Source organism: Artibeus jamaicensis, unplaced genomic scaffold (genome assembly GCF_021234435.1).
Source record: "Artibeus jamaicensis isolate MK-2021 breed Jamaican fruit bat unplaced genomic scaffold, CSHL_Jam_final contig_700, whole genome shotgun sequence".
In the NCBI taxonomy this organism is placed as follows: Eukaryota; Metazoa; Chordata; class Mammalia; order Chiroptera; family Phyllostomidae; genus Artibeus; species Artibeus jamaicensis.
Window position 1 is genome coordinate 1,811,000 of NW_026521930.1, and position 19,857 is coordinate 1,830,856.

Sequence of the window (19,857 nt, forward strand, 5' to 3'; positions counted from 1 at the left end):
ATCTAGGTGTCAGCAGTTCTGGCTGACGTCTCCACTCCACCACTAAGTTGTATTTGACCATTTTGCAGATCTCATATGTATTCGATGCTTGGAACAGAAATGATAATTCTGCCTCCCTCTCTGCCTCTCATTAGAGATGTTGAGAGGGTGAAGTAGTATTGGTCTGAGAAAGTCTTTTGACATTTCAACAATAATGGATTAACCTGCCAGCTTCTCCATGTGCCTTCTTTCCCCACTGGACTGGACACACTCTGAGGGAAGGACATATCCACACATCCATGCTGTGTCTAGCCAGAACCTCACACAGGAGGCGGCTACTAAGAGTTTGCAAGTATAGACTCTGGAACCAATCTGCCTGGGTTCAAATCCTGAATCTGCAACTTAACTACTGAGTGACCATTTACAGGTTACTTAGTCCTTCTGAGTTTCAACATTCATGTCTTTAAAAGGGGGAGAATGGCAATCCTGGTCCTGTTGAGTTGTTTAGAAAGATAAGTGAGACCAAATATATAAAGCACTTAGCTAAGTCATATAGTAAGTGCTAACGTGATGGTAGGTTTATTTAATGATTACTGTCATTCTGATTGTTAGACACACAATACACATTTGACAAATACTCATATGGCTTATGTGTATGATGATGCATTTTAAGGGGACCTCTTAAAATGTTGGGTTAAGCATTTCTTATATGGCCAATATCATGCTAGGCACTTTCCATGTGTCATCTTAGTACTCTATGGGGCAGATAAGTAACATCCACTTACAGCTGAAGAGGCAGCTGGAGATTTGAGAGATTAAGTGACTGCTCAGTGTCACACAGCCAGTAAGTGTAGGAAGGAGACTTCAAATCCTATATTGATTTCAAAAGCAGAAACTGCCCTGCACTTTACTTCTCCACCATCTCTCCTCCTGGTCTTATAGCCACAATAGCTTTGCAACTTTTGACAGCAAACATTTTACATTGCAACCCAGCCATACTGACATATAAATATAACCTAAACATACATTTCACAAAAGAACACCTAGTGTACTCTGTAGGGCACTTTGATCATTTACACTTTTTTCTTTCACTTTCTATTAAGTCAATCATCTAATATAAAGGAGTGATTTGACCCAAGTGAAAGTCTCTAAGAAGAGGTGGAGTTATTCCTTCACTTAGCAAGCACCTGTAGGTGGAAGACGATAAGGCAGATCTCACACAGGTGCTGCCCAAGGACCCTCACACACCTCCGTCTCATCGGATCCAGCAACAACACTGGGGCTCAGTTATTATCTGTTTCCCAGATAAGAAACCCAGGTGTTTGATAACTTTTGCAGGTACACTCAGCTCCCAGGAAGCAGAGCTGGGTTCCAAATGAAGTCTTTCTTGCACTACTCTGTGCTTGCTACTGCTACTGCTACTACTATGGGCTGCCCATGGCACAGGAACAGGGCTTACACAGCTGAGCCAGACAGAGGGACTTTGAAGGACTTCACATCTCTTTTGAAGGATGTGTTGAAAAATTTCCCTATATGGGGTATAGATTTCTCTTCCTGGCCCCAATTCTTATACTTCTGGATATGCCCTCATAAGGCCACTGTTTTTCAAATGTTTTTAATCATTCTTTTTTCCCCTATAGTCACTGTGTTATTTATTACTGAGCATCTGAAAAAGTGCCTTAAACATTTATTGTCAGCTTCTGTGGGCTGGGAGCTCAGGAGTGGCTTTCCTGTGTGGTTCTGGCTTTGGGGTCTCAAATGAAAGTTGTATGTCTTTGTGAGAGCAGTGTCTTTTCAGGTCCTCTGCCCATTTTTAAAGTGGACTGTTTGTTTTTGTTGTTGAATTGTGCAGGTTCTTCATATATTTTGGATATTAGCTCCTTATATGAGGTATTGTTTGCAAATATCTTCTCCTATTCATTTGGTTATTTTGTTGTGTTGATGTTATCTTTTGATGTACAGAAGCTTTGTAGTTTGATGTAGTCCCACTCATTTATTTTTGCTTTTACTTGCTTTGCATTTAAGTCAAATTAAAAAAATCCACTCTGAGGCCATTGTCCACAAGTTTAGTACCTATGTGTTTTTCCATATATTTTATTGTTTTAAGTCTTATAGTTAAGTCTTTATCGTACTAAGTGAAATACCATATTTTTCAGACCATAAGACACATCTAGGTTTTAGAGGAGGAGAATAGGAAAAACTTTTTTGAAGCAAAAATTATGTGGTGAAATATTTAATAACATAAGTAACCAATGTAAATGTAAACAGAACTCAACAGCAGCATTAACAACCATTATTACTCCCAAATTTGGGGCAGAGATGGGGTTGGGGGCAGGGTGTATCTTATAGTCCGAAAAATACAGTAAGTAGACAAAAACTGAATGATTTCAGTCACATAGGTTATAAAAAATAGGAAGCAACAGGGACTTCCAGCCAAGATAGAGGTGTAGGTCAAAACACTGTGCCTCCTCACACAACCAAGTTTAAAGACAATGAAGTTTTAGTAACAAAACACATCTAAAACACAGAAAATTGAACTGTATGGAAGTCCAACAACAACGAACTATTCAGCCAGACTGGTAAGAGGGGTAGATTCGGCAGCTGGTGGACCAGGGTCCTGGCAAAAAAAAACAGTGGCTGCTGGACTGTCCCAGGAGTGCAGGTGGTAGTTGGAAGATCCCAGGTGTGGGGTAGCAATGGGCAGACCCAGTGAGGGCGCAAGGTGGCTGGCTGACCATGATCACACATTCACGTGTAGATAAACCAGGCAAAGGAGCGAGCAGTGAGACAGACTGCACAGGGTAGGGCCCCAGCAATGGGAATTAAAGCCTAAAAGCAATTGGAAAAACTTTTGGGGTGAAGGTGCCCGGAGAAGCTCTCTTGCTCACAGAGAGTCTGTTGGAGAAACCCACAGGGTTCTAGAGGGTGCCCAGGAGCCAGCACCAGGGAGGCCCTGTTTGCTTGCGGGAAGCAGCAGAAGGGACCGAAGTCTGAGAGAGAGCAGAACAAATGCCATTGCTGCTCTCTGACCCCGCCCCCACATACAGCATCACAAACCAGCAACCTGGGTGGCCCCACCCTGGAGAACACCTAAGGCTCCGCCCCTCATACATAACAGATCAAAACATTATGGCTCAAGAAGAACAGCTCAAAGCCCCAGAGCCCACTCTTCTAAGCGACCAAGAGATAGCCAACCTATCAGATGCACAGTTCAAAACACTGGTGATCAGGATGCTCACAGAACTGATTGATTTTAGTCACAAATTAGAGGAATAAATGAAGGCTAAACTAATTGAACTGAAGTGAAATGCACAGGAAACCAATAGTGATGGAAAGGAAACTGGGACTCAAATCAAGGGAATGGATCAGAAGGAAGAAAAAAATGTCCAAACAGAAAGGAATGAAGAAACAAGAATTCAAAAAAATGAGGAGAGGCTTAGGAACCTCTAGGACATCTTTAAATGTTCCAACATCTGAATTATAGGGGTACCAGAAAGGGAAGAAGAACAGCAACAAGTGGAAAACTTATTTGAACAAATAATAAAGGAGAACCTCCCCAATCTGGCAAAGGAAAAAGATTTCCAGGAAGTCCAGGAAGCTCAGAGAGTCCCAAAGAAGCTGGACTCAAGAAGGAACATACCAAGGCACATCATAATTACATTAGCCAAGATGAAAATGACGGAAAGAATCCTGGAAGCAGCAAGAGATAAGGGGACAGTCACCTACAAAGGAGTTCCTATCAGACTGTCAGCTGATTTCTCAAAAGAGACCTTATAGGCAAGAAGGGGCTGGAAACAAGTATTCCAAGTCTTGAAATCCAAAGACCTACATCCAAGATTGATCTATCTAACAAAGCTTTCATTTAGAATGGAAGGGCAGATAAAGTGCTTCTCAGATAAGGTCAAATTCAAGGAGTTCATCATCACCGACCCTTTATTATATGAAATGTTAAAGGGACTTATCTAAGAAAAAGAAGATAAAAAAGATGAACAGTGAAAGGACAGCAAACTCACAGTTATTAACAGCCACACCTAAAACAAAAGCAAACTAAGCGAACAGCTGGATCAGGAGCGGAGCCTCAGAAATGGAGATCACATGGAGGGTTAGCAACAGGGGAGTGGGAGGAGGAGAAGGGGGGAGAAGGTACAGAAAATAAGTAGCATAGATGGTAGGTAGAAAATAGACAGGGGGAAGGACAAGAATAGTGTGGGAAATATAAAATTTAAAGAACTTGTGACACATGGACATAAACTAAAGGGGGGAGTGGTGGGGGAGGGGTGTGCAGGGTGGAGGGGAATGAAGGGGGGAAATGGGACCACTGTAATGTCATAATCAATAAAATATATTTAAAAGGAAAAAAATAAATGTTATTGCACACTAATGACAATTTACTTTAGTTATGTAAAAACATGATGGTAAAAAAAGGGAAGCAACAAATGCAAAAACAAAACAAACTCACAGAGACAGAATGATGGTTACCAGAGGGGAAGCGGGTGGAGGGAGAATAAAGAATGTAAAGGGGATCAAATATGTGATGATGGATGGAGACTAGACTATGGGTGGTGAGCACACAATGCAATATATAGATGATGTATTATAGAATTGTACATTGTAACTTATGTAATGTTATTAACCAGTGTCACTTCAGTAAATTTAATTAAAACATTGTAGTCCAGTTGCCAGCTGGGGTGTCAGTCATCTGAAGATCTGGCTGGGGCTGAAGGATGTTTCCAAGTTGGGTCACTCACGTGGCTGGGCGTTAGTGCTGGCTGTTTGCCAGGGAGCCTTTGTTCTCTGCCACATGTACCATTCCACAGTGCTGCCCAAGTGTCCCCACAGCATGGCCCTGCTTTCCTCCAGAGCAAGTTGTTTAAGACAGAGCAAGATGGAAACTGTCATGTCTTTTATGACCCCATGTTAGAAGTCATGTATTATCAATTTTACTGTTTCCTATTGGTTATTAAGTCAGTCCTGCTCCTTGTGGGAAGGGACTGCACAAGGATGTGAATACCAAGAGGTAAAAACATGAGAGGGCATCATGAGGGCATCGGTAGGCCCACCTATTAACCATAATAGGATTTACTTAATATTTTTCACTTTTTGCTAAAATTAGCTTTACACTAAATAATATCCATTAAGTCCCAAAAACTCATGTGCTAATTATATTTTCAGTACAAATGAATATAAACTTCAAGTTATTAATTAAAAAGAAGATTCATGTACCACCTGTGCTTACCTGCAGACTTCCAGTGGCACAAAGGCTGCACATGGGGAAACAATGGGCCCAGTAGCTAGAGGCCTATCATAGAGTCCTGGTGGTTTTAGGCCATAAGTCCCAGCTGTTCTCTGCTCTCCATTTGCAACCTGAGAAATGACAGATGTTGATGTTGTCATGTTGTCTTACTCCAGGACCGCCTATACTTTGTGATGGAATACGTGAATGGAGGTGATCTCATGTACCACATCCAGCAGGTTGGCCGGTTTAAGGAACCTCACGCTGTGTAAGTGAGAACTTTGCTGTGCATTTCTCTTGGGATATGTGGGCAGGTTGTTAGTTTCTTTGGATTTGTAGCTGAATGGGGATCTGAAATATTTGAGGCTGCTTTCTCATAAGAAAGGTATGGCAGGCAGAAAGGCACTCTGCTTGATGTGACATGCTTCTTTCTTCCTGACATCAGCTAAGAACTTGACGTTTGAAAACCATAGCTGTTTCTTCATCTCTAATTCTTGCTCCTGATTCCCAAGGAAAGACCTCTAGCTTCCTTGGAGAACATCATTGTGAGTTTTGTTCATTCATTTGTCAATATGTATTGAGAGCTCACTATGTGCTCAGCCCAAACAGTTTTTTTGAAACTTGCTCAAGATCACAGAGCTAGTGTGAGGCAAATCCAGAATTCTGACCCAAATCTTTGCTCATGTTCTCTCTCCTACACCATGGTCTCTCATGCCCTGACATCAGGGGGTGAGGACCAAGTTGCATTGGGGCTGTGCTCTGTTGCTTCTGGGTGGGGAGACTGATTGGAGTCCATTCTGTCCCCTCCAGTCTACAGGGAAGCCATCTCTTCTTTTTTTAAGTAAATCATTTCCATTGTTATTCTGTTACAGTTCTCTCAATCTTACCCCCTTTGCCCTCCTCCCCCATCACAACCCCCCACTCCCACAATCAATTCCCACACTGTCATCCATGTCCGTGGGTCATTCGTACATGTTCTTTGTCTAGTCTCTTACTCTCCCTTACTCCTCCTTCCACCATTATCCCCCTCCTCTCTCCCTTCAGGTCACTTTCAGTCTGTTCCATGTTTCCATGTCTGTGGTTCTATTTTGTTTATTAGTTTATTTTGTTCATTAGATTCCTGTTATAAGTGAGATCATATGGTATTTGTTTTTCACTGACTGGCTTATTTCACTCAGCATAATACTTTCCAGTTCCATCCATGCTGTTGCAAAAGGTAGGAGTTCTTTCTTTCTGCTGAGTAGTATTCCATTGTGTAAATGTTCTAGTTTTGATCCACTAATTTACTGATGGGTATTTAGGCTGTTTCTAGCACTTGGCTATTGTAAATAGCACTGGTATGAACAAAGGTTTACATAAGTTCTTTTGAATTGGTGATTCAGGATTTTTAGGGTATACTCCCAGCAGCAGAACACAATGTTATCATGTTTCTCCCCCACTGTTGGTGAATAGGAATGTGGCAAGTCCTAGGGTGAGTGATGATAGCTTCACCTAGGGCATTTGCTAAGATCTTATTGTCCCTCAGCAAGTCCCTAGGACTCACCTAGAGCCCCATCCTGTCATTCCAGAAGCTTCTGTTCATTGCAGCCTTACCCCATCCTCCCACCTGTCCCTGAATTCTGGTAGGGTTTGCATTCTCACACATGCACACACAGGCATACACATGCATGCATGCATGCGTGCTCATTCACACACATGTGCACATGCACATGACGTATATTATCAGAGCACATCACATAGTGCCTAAAGCCCTGCCCAGCCTTTGTGGCTTTCTGGTTCCCTCCAAACCTCTTGCTTCCTGGGCCTTCAGCAAGAGATTTTACATCCTGGCTGGGTCATTTATTAGTTGTATAACTTGGCCAAGTTATTTCATGTCACTAAGCCTCAGTTTCCTCATTTAAGGAGCAGGGTCATAATAGTAGGACCCACCTCATAAAATTGTTATTAGGATTATATCAGATAATAACCTAAAATGATGTTAGGTACTTGGCCAGCCTTCAGCAGATGGTAGCTGTTATTACCAAGATATTTTAACCTTGTATAATCTGAAACAATTATTCTCCATCTAGTCCATCATATCCCATGACCTCCTCTCCACTAAATAATTGCTGAATGTCTTATGACCCCAATTTGTTCATAAGGCAGCCTCATAGCTCTCTAAACTCTGCTTATCCATCCACACTCCCCTAGTTTGTTTTATGAGACGGGTGGCTGACCATCCATGGTGGGACATTGATGCCCTCTGCCCAGTTCAATATTATATTGAATTCTGAGAGTTGCCAAGCATATGGTGTCCTTGCATTTCTCCATGGCCTTTTTTTTTTTTAATTTCAGATTTTATGCTGCAGAAATTGCCATCGGCTTATTCTTCTTACAGAGCAAGGGCATCATTTACCGGTATGTGAGCACTTTCCATCTCCTCATCTGCCTTTGCTCCTCCCTTCCCTGCCTCTTTCTTCAACTGCTTTTAAAATTAGACTCTGTGGTGGGGGAGGAATCCTCCAGTGCTAACTTGGGCATGTGTTCTACCAGGCAGCATCGCCCACTGCCCTGGCAGAGTTCAGCTGCTGTGTGTGGTGATAATGCTCCCTATGGACTCTGCCACCAGGGATAGTTTGGAGACTCAAAATGGAGCCCATTTGCTGTGATAGGTGGAGGCTCACCAGTAGGGCCCAGCACTTCTTTCTTTTGCCCAGGGACCCCACATTTGGGGAGCAAGCAAAGAATACCGGCTATCAGAATATGATAGATCATAGTATTATGAAACAAATTGTGTTGTTTTACTGTGTAACCACAATTACAAATGGATTTCCTAGTAGCTTGCCCTGAAAGACAGGATTAAGTTTGGGACTTGGCATTTGCTCATTTTTGGAGGAGCAAGTATATGATCATAGCTGTATGAGTCATACCATTTTATGTTTCATGCAATGTAGACTGTTGAGCCTGAGGCTGCTATTTGTCAGTGAGTCTGGGGTGTGCAATTCTCCTTATACCACATGGATGCAAATAGCATAGAAAGTGCCAGCCTGGGCTGCTTTGCTTTATGAAAGACACAGGCAAGGGCACAGGGCTTCCAAAGGGCACTTGGCACAGGTGGGAGTTTGTTTAAGAGGCCCTGAAGAGCCACAGAAGTCCATTTCATTCATTCATGTGACAAACATTTATCAAAAGCCTACTATGTACTAAGCAGTGTTTCAGGTGGTGGGGGTACCTGTGAGAAAAATAGGCAAAGTTACCTGCCTTTGTAGAACTTGTAGTGGTGGGAGACAGATACGTAAATTAAGATGTAATCTGTCAAGTAGTGATAAGAGCTATGGAGAAACATCAAGCAGTGGGGAGGGTTGGTATGTGCTGGGTGGTGCTGGGTTGCCTGTCATTCTGCAGACAATATGGGATTAGGGTCTGAAGAGTTAGGGTTGCCTCAGAGTCCTGGACCTTTTAAAGCAACTAAAGGATGTGGGACTACAAGGCATAAAGGGATCAGCCCTGGTGGTCTCAAGGCAGGTAAAATGGTAAGTCTGTGGGTACTGGTGGGACAGAGGGATGGAAGGTGGGGTCCTTGCCAGAAGCCTGCAGAGTCCTGGGGCTTTTTTTTCACTCTTTGGAGTGGTAATAAAAAATCTGGTTGAGGAGGGATGATCTCTCATCCTGAAGGCAGAGGCCCCACTCACCTTTACTCCTAATAATGGAGGGTAAAGGTCAGAAGGAAGAGTGGTTTTACCTGGCACATGTCCTAGAAACTGGCCTGGGAGAGCTTGGAGCACTTGGGTTCTCTCAACTAGTTTTTGTCCTCCATTATTCTCCTTGATATAAAAAAATAATTCTGTGAAAAATGTCTCTTCCTGCAAAAGATAAGGGGGCTTACACACATCAGTTTGTGAAGTGCTACTGGATACAGGAAGCCTCTGCAGACACTCTGCCCTTCATTTAGTATTCTGTGGGCCTCTCTTCTCAGATCTGATGCCTCACTATGTCCTCATGAGAAATTTGGCACAGTTGGCTTTGTAGAGAAAGAAAAACACAAAGGTTTGTGCACCCTTCTTGATCTTCCTGCTAAGTCATAAGCTATTGGAGGGGAAGGGCTGCCTTATTTTCACTTCTGTCCCCCAACAACACCTAGCACACTGTTTTGCACAAAATGAGTGGTTGACTTAAAATATATAACATTTATTAAGTCCCTAAATTCTTGTGTTCACAACAGTGACCTAAAACTTGACAACGTGATGCTAGATTCTGAGGGCCACATCAAGATTGCTGATTTTGGCATGTGTAAGGAGAACATCTGGGATGGGGTGACCACCAAGACGTTCTGCGGCACTCCAGACTACATCGCCCCTGAGGTGAGCCAACGGGATCCCAGTGCCCATTGCACCGATGTCCCCTGCTCCCTAGGTGGCTGCAATAAAGCAAAGCTCAGGCTGTCCTCCTCCCATACTCCAGGTCATCCCTTTGAGATCGTGCCTGCAGATTAACTCAGCACACATCCAGAAGCTCAGGACCAAAATACATCAAGGTTTGGGAAAAATTTAAATAAAACTCAAAAGAACCATCCATCACATATCAATAAAATTTTTTGTCAAGCTGCTGTGGCTCATGGCCAGATGATACCTCCTAATTGTGACATTGCAGTGTTTATTAAGAGGAGGGAAAAGAGAAAGAGAGAGGTCCCCTGGGCTGACATATGACACAGGGTATATCCTAAAAGGTATGCAGTAGTTGTACTGAACCCTGGTAGACTCGGAATTTTTCTTCTGGTGATGAAGATACAAATGAAAGGGTAAAGATTTAATTGTAGTAACCCCTCCCTTCCTAAAGGAAATGGTCAGTTGCCAAATGAGTTTCCCCAACACATGGTACAAAAATTTGTGCCAGAGGATAGTTTTCCTTTTTGTCTGAATTGGTGCCCAGATAGGTTACTTTCCGTGAAGTCTGTTACTAGACTTTTTAAAGGAATGGAACCAAGGGTGTAGCACAGACTCTTAGAAATGGACATTCTGGAATTCTTCTTTCATTGACTGTCTTTCACTTGATAGGTAACAATGGTGAAAGGAGACCTAATGTAATTAAATAATTCAGCACAAAATTTAAAACCTGCATTCTCTTGTACCAAAGCAGGTCCTCTTCTGGAACGTAGCTCCTGGAAACACACACACAAACACACACAGGTAGAAGGATGTGTATTCAAAACCCTTTCTTCACTAGAGCACTATTTTTGGCAGAAAACCTCAGTGACTATCAGTAAAGGAATGGTTAGCTCCAATATGCAACATTTCTATTAGGAAATAATATGTGGTCTTTATGAAGTTCAGAGTACATCTGTATGTACTAACTTGAACAATAGCTAGCAGTCAGGGAATGGGCAATAGACGAAACTATTTATAGTATGAAATACTACTGACATTGATTCAAAAGAGTAAGTTATATATATATGTAGGTATGAAAAGATCTTTAAGACATATTGTTAAGAGAAAAAAATCAAGGTCAGACTGATGAATGCAACATGATACCATTTTTGGAAAATTAAACAGTACACGGAACACTGCTATACATTTCCTGTGAGTATGTACATGAGTGTGTAAGAGCATGGAAAATCTGGAAGATTACACGTTTTATAACATTGGCTACCTTTGGGGTTAAAGGCATGGTAAAGGGAAATCTAGCTCAATCTGTATACTCTAAAATTTTCACAATGCAAATGTATTTTTTATTATAATACTGGAGTCATTTAAAAAATCACCCTTTATTTTTATTTATTTTTTTAAAGATTTTATTTATTTATCTTTAGAGGGGAAGGGAAGGAGATAGGGAGAGAAATATCAATGCATGGTTGCCTCTTGTGTGTCCCCTGCTGGGAACTGGCCTGCAACCCAGGCATGTGCCCTGACTGGGAATAGAACCACGATAGTCTGATTCGCAGAATCCAGAATCTCAATCCACTGAGCTACACCAGCCAGGAAAAAAAAAATCACCCTTTAAAATAATTAATTCTTTTTAGGACTCCATGGAATTTTCCTTATGTGGCCTACCCTGGTTTATTATCAGACATGTTTCCTGAAACTGCCTTGAGTTCCATAATCTCTGGCTCTCTTGCTACACTTGACAGTCACCTGAGGAGCTTTTAAAATGTAGGCATCATCCTAGATGGATGGAGTCTGACTCTCTGCAGGGTGGGGCCCAATGTCTGTGGTTTTCAACAGTTACCTGGGGGTTGTGATGCCAGCATGTCCGAGGGGCCCCCTCTCTGGCCCACTGATGGAGTAAGGGGCAGGTTCGGCTTCACCATCAGCTAACCATCACCTCCGGCACCTTCTTTCACGTCTTCAGGTTCTCTTCTCCTTTTGTAACAGGATTAAGTTGTTAGATTCTCAGAAAGATCAGTATGAAGTGAAGTGAAGATACTGATACAGTGAGAGTGTCCTCACAGAAAGGCTTCCTCCTGGTGGTTCATTCTCCTTAGAGGACATTTCTGATCTGAGCAGAACCTCAGGTGGGACATCCCATTTTATAAACAGACCAAGCTTGTGCAGACATATTTACTCAATAAAATAAGCAATAACTGAATTAAAGAACTTTCTAGTAATAGCAAACATTTTGAGGATGTAATATATGAGAGGCCCATATTTTTCTTCCATCCTCACATATCCTGTGACATTATAGATATCATTGTGAACTTTGTTTGGTAGATGAAGAAACTGAAAGTTAAAGAAGTTATGTTTCTTCTTCCGAGGTCACACAGCTGTGAAGTAGCAGTCAGGATCCAAAGTTGGGACTTTGACCTTTTACCTTTGATGTATCACCTCTGAACCCCTTTGATGCATAGTTTTATATCCTACATACTGGAATATGGATGGTCACAGCTACTCTAGATTTTGACATGCCCTATAAATTTGGTCATAAGTATCAAAAATCTGAAAACTGACTTCCAGCCAAGATGGAGGTGTAGGTAGATACAGTTTGCCTCCTCGCAAAACCAAAAGAAGGAAAACCCCAAATTTAAAAACAAAAAACAACCAGAACTGCCAGAAAATTGAACTGTATGGAGGTCCAACAACCAAGGAATTAAAGAAGAAACATTCATTCAGACTCGTAGGAGGGGCAGAGATGGGCAGCCAGCGTGCACAGCAAGGTGGCAACTACAGCACCTGGTGGGTAAAGTGGCAGCTGATGGACTGGGGAGGACAAACCTGCGGCTTGCAGACCAGTCAGTCTCACATTAACCAGGAGGAACAACTGGGGAGCAAGACAGACCACGAAACCCAGGTTTCCAGTGTGCAGAAATAAAGCCTCAAAACCTCTGGCTGTAAAATTCTATGGGGGTTGCAGTGTCAGGAGAAACTCCCAGCCTAAAAGAAGAGTTCATTGGAGACACCCACAGGGTCCTAGAATGTACACAAATGCACCCACCTGGGATTCAGCACCAGAAGGGCCCAATTTGCTTATAGGTAGCGGGGGAAGTGACTGAAAGCCCCCTGGGAGCTGAGCAAATGCCATTGTTCTCTCTGCGACCCCTCTCCCACATATAGCACCACAACAGCAGCAATGGAGGTTGCCCTGCCCTGGTGAATAACTAAGACTATGCCCCTTATAATGTAATAGCTATGAGGAGACAAAGAAATATGGCCCAAATGAAAGAACGGATCAAAGCCCCAGAAAAAACATGACTAAGCGATGAAGAGATAGCCAACCTATCAGATGCACAGTTCAAAACACTGGTCGTCAGGATGCTCACAGAAATGGTTGAATATGGTGTAGTAAAAGAGAGGAAAAAGTGAAGGCTATGCAAGTGAATTAAAGGAAAATGTACAGGGAATAGCTGTGACAGGAAGGAAACTGGAACTCAAATCAATGGTTTGGAGCACAAGGAAGAAACAAACATTCAACCAGAGCAGAATGAAGAAACAAGAATTCAAAAAAATAAAGAGAGGCTTAGTAACCTCCGGGACAACTTTAAATGTTCTAAATCCAAATCATAGGAGTGCCAGAAGGAGAAGAGGAAGAAGAAGATATTGGGAACTTATTTGAGATAATAATGAAGGAGGACTTCCCTAATCTGGGAAAAGAAATAGACTTCCAGGAAATCCAGGAAGCTCAGAGAGTCCCAAAGAAGTTGGAACCAAGGAGGAACACACTAAGGCACATCATAATTATATTAGCCAAAATTAAAGATCAGGAGAGAACCTCAAAAGCAGCAAGAGAAAAGGAGACAATTACCTACAGAGGAGTTCCCATAGACTGTCAGCTGATTTCTTAAAAGAGATCTTGCAGGCAAGAAGGGACTGGAAAGAAGTATTCCAACTCATGAAAGGCAAGGATCCACATCCAAGATTGTTCTATCCAGCAAAGCTCTCATTTAGAATGGAAAGGCAGATAAAGTGTTTCCCAGATAAGGTTAAGTTAAAGGAGTTCATCATCACCAAGCCCTTATTGTATGAAATGTTAAAGGGACTTATCTAAGAAAAATAAGATGATCAAAATTATGAATAGTGAAATAACAAACTCACAACTATCAACAACTGAACCTAAAAAAACCAAACAAACTAAGCAAACAACTAGAACAGGAACAGAATCGCAGAAATGGAGATCTTGTGGAAGGTTGTCAGCAGGGAAGGTTTGGAAGAGAATGGGGGAAAAGGTACAGGGAATAAGAAGCAAAATGGTAGGTACAAAATAGAGGGAGGTTAAGAATAGTACAGGACATGGAGAAGCCAAAAAACTTATATGTATGACTCATGGACATGAACAAAGGGTGAGGAATGCTGGTTGCAGTGGGGAGGGTGCAGGGTAGAGGTGAATAAAGAGGGGGAAATGGGGCAACTGTAATAGCATAATCAATAAAATATACTGAAAGAAAGAAATGTAAAAATAAAGAAAACTGTATATGTCAATTGACCCCCCAATTCTACTTCTAGGTATTTATTTGTTTATCTTGGGGGAAAATGTGTCACTTTATTTGTACACTTAAAAAGTTGCACATGGAAACATGGAATACAGTTCTGTGAAACAGGAAGGCTATCAGGGAAAGGAAGGATGTTGCCTTCCACACTGTCTTCCAGCCTAGGAATTGATCTTCAGAAAATAATTAGTCAAATGTCAAAACGTCTATGGAAGCATTTATATTGTAGCATCAGAGAAATCTAATCAATTGGGAATTGATAAAATAGATTTTGGGTAGTCATTCTGTGGAATGTTATATTAAGGTAAATTTGATTATGTTGACATACGAATATTAACATGAAAATTTTAAGTGAATAAATTTATTCCACAGATTAAAATGTTTATATTTATATGAAACATATACGTATATACAGAGCTTAATATGTGTTAATAGTAAAGAATCTGGAAGAAAATAGATTAAATATTAATCATAATTTTTCTCTTGATTAAGGATTATGGGTGGTTTTAATTGTATTCTCTTATCTATATTTTAAAATAAATAGTAAAATATTAATAAATGCTATTACATTTTTTACTTAATTTTTAAAATTTGGGTAAATAAAAACATAAAATTTATTATCTTAACCATTTCTAAATATACAGTTCTGTAGTGATAAATATATTAACATTGTTTTATAAATGTTATTACTTTCATAATGAGAAACAAAGACAGTTTTTCTTCTTAAAAGGTCACACTCACTGTATTAAAATTAAAAATAATACACCATACTAAGTGACTCCAAAAGACACAGATGTTTTCCCCATCTGCAGGTGCCTATGAAAGGAATATCCATCTTTCTAAGGGTGAAGAAACAGCTCAGGTAGACGCCAGGTTCCCTGTTCTCTGTTTTAGACAGTGGCCTGCGTCTGGCATAGTGACAGTCAATTCAATCTTTCAAAGTAGGCAGGTGACAGGCAGAGGAAGACCTCTCCCTCACCCTGCCCCCGGCAATGGTTACTCTCACTGTGGAGGAGCACCTTCAGTCTTCAGCTGTGAAGGAAACCTGCATGCTTCCCTGATGGACTGCCTTCTGTCTTCCAGATAATTGCTTATCAGCCCTATGGGAAGTCAGTGGACTGGTGGGCATTTGGAGTCCTGCTGTATGAAATGCTGGCTGGTCAGGTAATTGAATTTTAAGTGATTTGTAGGAAAAGTCCTCCCTCCACCCCATCTGTGTGGTTTCTTTAGAAGAAAGTGTCAGCTTGATACCCATTCATAAATCAGAATGTCTCTGACTTCCATGGCCTTGTATCATGACCCCAGCCTATTGGCTGTTTTTCCTCATATTCTTGCTGACAGCCTTGGAGTGCAGCCTCCCTGGGGGCCCCAGGGAGGAAAGCCTGCTGGTTTGAGATGGTTGGGGAGGTTCAGGTAGGAATCTTCCTCCTCACACCCTGTCTTCTGTCCCACAGGCACCCTTTGAAGGGGAGGATGAGGATGAACTCTTCCAGTCCATCATGGAACACAATGTGGCTTATCCTAAGTCCATGTCCAAGGAAGCAGTGGCCATCTGCAAAGGGGTGAGTGAGTTCCTGAGAGCTTTGGGCCAGGACCTCCACAGCCAGGGTGCAGATTGTTCCCTGCACTAGAATGCCCCACCTGGGAGGAACAGAGACCAAGCTCCAACTCCCACCCCACTTGGCAACCCCAAGCCCTGGCTCAGACCTGCCTTCCTGAGGAAACAGCACATTTTCTCATTTGCACAACAGTGCTATAGAGGCCTGCCTGTAACTGCATCTTGCTGTTGGCTGTGATCCAGCGTCTGGCCCAGTGTAGGGAATGCTGCCTGGAATGAATGAGCCAGGAAGCACAGAGATCCAGCAGAAGAGCTGGATCATGTGGGAAGACAAGAGAGGTCTGCAGCATGAATCCACAGTCGTGCCTGGGACTGCTGCATGTGTGTGGTTAATTCTAAGAGCATGTGGCTTTTGTTTGAAGAAAATACACTTTTGAAGGATTCTCTAAATAAGCTGATCCAAATTCAGTCACCCTAACTCTCCACCTGCCCCCTACTCAACACCTAAACAGCAGAGAGAGCGCATACTTGTACACATGTGGCTTATGTAAATCACACTTGTGAAGGAGGCAGGACACCTGTTTTGGGGTAGAGATTGTTTGTTGTGCATCTGGTGGTGCTAGGCCAACATGTGCTCACAGTGACCCGGGTGAGTTCCTGGACATGAGTGGGCCTCACCTTCAGTGCCATTGGGCTGACCTGATGTGCTTTTGTATTTTGCAAAGGGCCCCATGTGGCTTGAAAACTATATGCCTTTAAACATATTATCCAAGTGTGGTAACTTTCCACCTGTGACAAGTGTGAAAGCAACACTATGAGGCCTTGGAGAATAAAGCCCAGAAATGCCACTGTTTTCAAGGCATGTTCTCAAGGTCAGAGTGTGGCTGTGCCTTCTAGTGGCTTCCCACCTGTGTGTCTGAATGAAGCAGACCTGCCAGTCCTAGATCCTGGGGTGTTTGCAGATTCCCCATTGCCCACCCCAACCCTGCTTTTCCTGAGTGACCACTCACAGGTCCCATGTGAGCTGCCCTGGTGACAGAATGCTGGAACACTTGGGTGGTTTGAGCCAGCCTCTCACCACCTTGATAAGTCTAGATACACCTTGTCACACCTGCGCAATGCCCACTCTTAGTGATACACCTAAGCTGGGTGTTTAAGCTGCCTAGATTAATATACAAATATCTCTAGGGATTAGTCTCAATTTCTAACATCTTAAAGTGAATTGGCTAAAAATATTTTCTGTGAAGTTATGAGGCAGGGGCAGAGGATTGAGACCTATAGGTTCATTAGAAGCTTAAGTGAGGCTTGTAGAAAAGAGGGCACAGGATGAGGCTGGTGCAGACCCCTATAGATTTTATGGTAGGGAGGGGCAGGGAGGATGCCACCTACTGATGTTTTAGTTTGTTTAGTGATTGCCAATATTTAAAAATCAGGGATGTCCTGTAAACATTCGGCTTTCCAGTGTCTTAAAAAATGCAATGTTGCCATGGTGAGCCTGACATTCCTGCAAAGCACATCAGCTGAAATGGGAGCCAGTGCCCCCTTTAGATGGAGTGTGCCCTCTCAAATTTGTAAAAATCCCCATGTGACCCAATTTCATCTGGTTTCAAATCCTGATCCCAGCATTATAAGCCCTTTGACACAAGGAAATAGTTTGACCTCATCTGTAGATCAAGGCTAATGATAGAACTACACATAGGGTTCTTGGTGATTAAAGGAGTTCATGTGTGTGAATCACTTAGAATAGAGCCCGGTGCTCTTCCTCCAAACCCTTTAGCTTTGTTGTTACTGTTACTAATTCTGGCACTACTATGCTACATGCCAGACTCCTCTTGGCACTTGAGTTTGCGCCCCAATGATAGGAATTTTGTAAGTGGGGGATTTTGGAGATCAAGAGCCCCTTTGCAAATCTCAACCTTCAGCTTTCTAGGTGCATAGTCTCAATCAAGTTAACTTTGCATCTCTGGGATTTTATTTCTTAGTATTTATTGAACAGAGCTTTTGAAAGTTTTAAATGACGTCACATAAGAGAAAGCTTCTTGAGTGGTGTTGGCACATAGTAAGTGCTCAATACACTCTCAAGACCTTCCCCATCACAACTCTGCCTGGCCTGGACAGCTGGGGATTCTAAGTGGGTCATGGAGGCGAGAGGATTTTCCAGGTCAGCTACATTCAGCTTCAGCTCTAATTATCAGTTTCCCTAATAGAGCAGATTTCTATTAACTCAGGACCCATAACCTTCAGGCTTAACTGGGGTGACTTTTCAACTACTGGGTTTGGGGACCTTTCTGAGTTTAATGGGCTGAGTCCAGTGTGAGTTCTTTCTTCAAGGCTGAGCCTCCAAAGAAGGGGTGATGTGAACGTGAACAGCCAAATGCTTCCTGCTGATCATCAGGCCCCAGGGGATTTGTCTAGGAGGCTATCAGAGATGGGAACTACTGATTAAATCCAGCTGTCTGCAGAGTTTCAGGCACATGGCAGGAGTGCAGGAACTGGACAGAGCCTCCTGTTAGTGTGGGTCATTACTGTAGTGGCTTTTCTGTGCTTGACATCCTCCTACTTAGATGAAAATTAAGCAAGGCTTTTGGATGCAGTCTCAATTCTAATGAAAATGCTCTTTCTGTATCCACTATTATTTTCTATCAAAGAAAAAATCAGTTTATCTTTGCTCAGATTGCCACTCCCACTTTGAACAAACATTGAGAAGACAGAAGCCCAATTTGGCCACACATCTACATGAAAACAAGCAGAGACCGTGTAAGACAGAGCTGCAAAGCATTGGGTCCAAGGCACATCTGTTCAAGTCACAGATCTGTGACTTATCTGTGTGATGTGGACAAATTACTACTTAACTGGACCCAATTTTTTCTGTCTGGAAGATGAGGATAATAGCTGCTAAGACCTCAAAGTGTTGTTTTGATGGTGAAAGTATAATGGGTGGGGCTGGGAAGCCTTTGGCACAGAGCCTTCTCAGTGAATGGAACCATTACTGATACTATTGTTAGTAATAGTACTAGTAGCCATGATTTCAAAGACCTTTCTTTCCTCCATCCTGATCCTAACAAATATCAAAGCTTGGCTCAATTTTCTCACTCTCCATAGGCCCTTCCTGACCAAACCAAGCCACACATATCTCAGGGGAAACCACACATGAAGAATTCTTCCATTTTTCTTAAAAGCCCAAGTTTTGGAGTTAGGCAATGGTGGGATCCAATCTCTACCTTTTACTATCTCTGAGTCCTTGCTAATTGCTCAACCTCTGTGTTAACTGCCTTGTCATTTAAATGGAAAAATGATATATATAACTCATGGGGTTATTGTCAGAATCAGGTAAGATCATGCATGTAAATAAAGAGTTAGCTTAAAATGTTAAGTGCCCAGTTATCTTCCCCCTGAAAGATAAAGCACATATGGCAATTATGTGCATATGGAGATCAGGAGGGTAGTTTCTGATGGAAAATTGTTTTGTAAGCAGGAATCAGTGTAGCTGAATGTCCAGCAGAGCAGGCGTGACTTGCTGGGTTCCTCCCTTTCCCATAACCAGCAAATCCTGGGCAAAATCTACGGGTTCTGACATCACGGCCACTTGGTGTCTGCTCAATTCTGGGAAGCTTTTTGGACTTATATGTTCCAATCATTTTTGTTTTGAGTTTAGATGCCCTTTCATTAGTATTTTTTTCAAATCATTGCTCTTTCATTTTCATGTTGTACATTGGCTGAAGTCGTAAGCTGCTTTGGATTCATTTATAATAGGAAGCCTGTCTGGTTTCATCTTGGAGCTTCTATTCATTTTGTTATTTAGCATTGGCTCAGAGACCCAAAGATGGAAGGTTTTGATAATTAAGTAATTTAAATGGAACACCAAAGAAACCTTAACAGAATGTAGTGTAATGTGTGATGCAAGGGGAATGAGCTGGACTAGGTTTTGACTACTTAATGAGTTTTCAGAAAGTAATTACTTGAAACTTGGGTCCGTCCATTTCAGTAATAGTTTTTTTCTGTTTTGTCATTTTCACAAGGGCTTTACTGAGAAGTGCAAATATTATCTGAATGAATGTGTCCTTTGCCTTGGTTCAACTCCAATTTTCTTGTGGTGGGAGGGCAATTTGAAGATATTGAAACTGTTCTCATTAAGTGCAGCAGTAATTGCATGAAACAAATTCTTAAGCCAAAATTCATCATGTGACATTTCTA

The 19,857-nt window shown here is 42.1% G+C and overlaps 1 protein-coding gene across 3 annotated transcripts in view; it reads left to right on the forward strand.

Moving 5' to 3' along the window:
* The window catches only part of PRKCB (protein kinase C beta), a 345,649-nt gene that overhangs the window by 298,685 nt on the left and 27,107 nt on the right, over positions 1–19,857 (forward strand). For all 3 annotated transcript variants that reach the window (XR_008392698.1, XM_053671475.1, XM_053671474.1), the window contains exons 11-15: positions 5,389–5,480; positions 7,547–7,609; positions 9,414–9,552; positions 15,189–15,269; positions 15,560–15,667. Coding sequence is in view for 2 of the 3 variants with exons in the window: in XM_053671475.1 (XP_053527450.1) it covers positions 5,389–5,480; positions 7,547–7,609; positions 9,414–9,552; positions 15,189–15,269; positions 15,560–15,667 (483 nt within the window). In the remaining variant the exon portion in view is untranslated. The remainder of the gene's footprint in view (positions 1–5,388; positions 5,481–7,546; positions 7,610–9,413; positions 9,553–15,188; positions 15,270–15,559; positions 15,668–19,857) is intronic.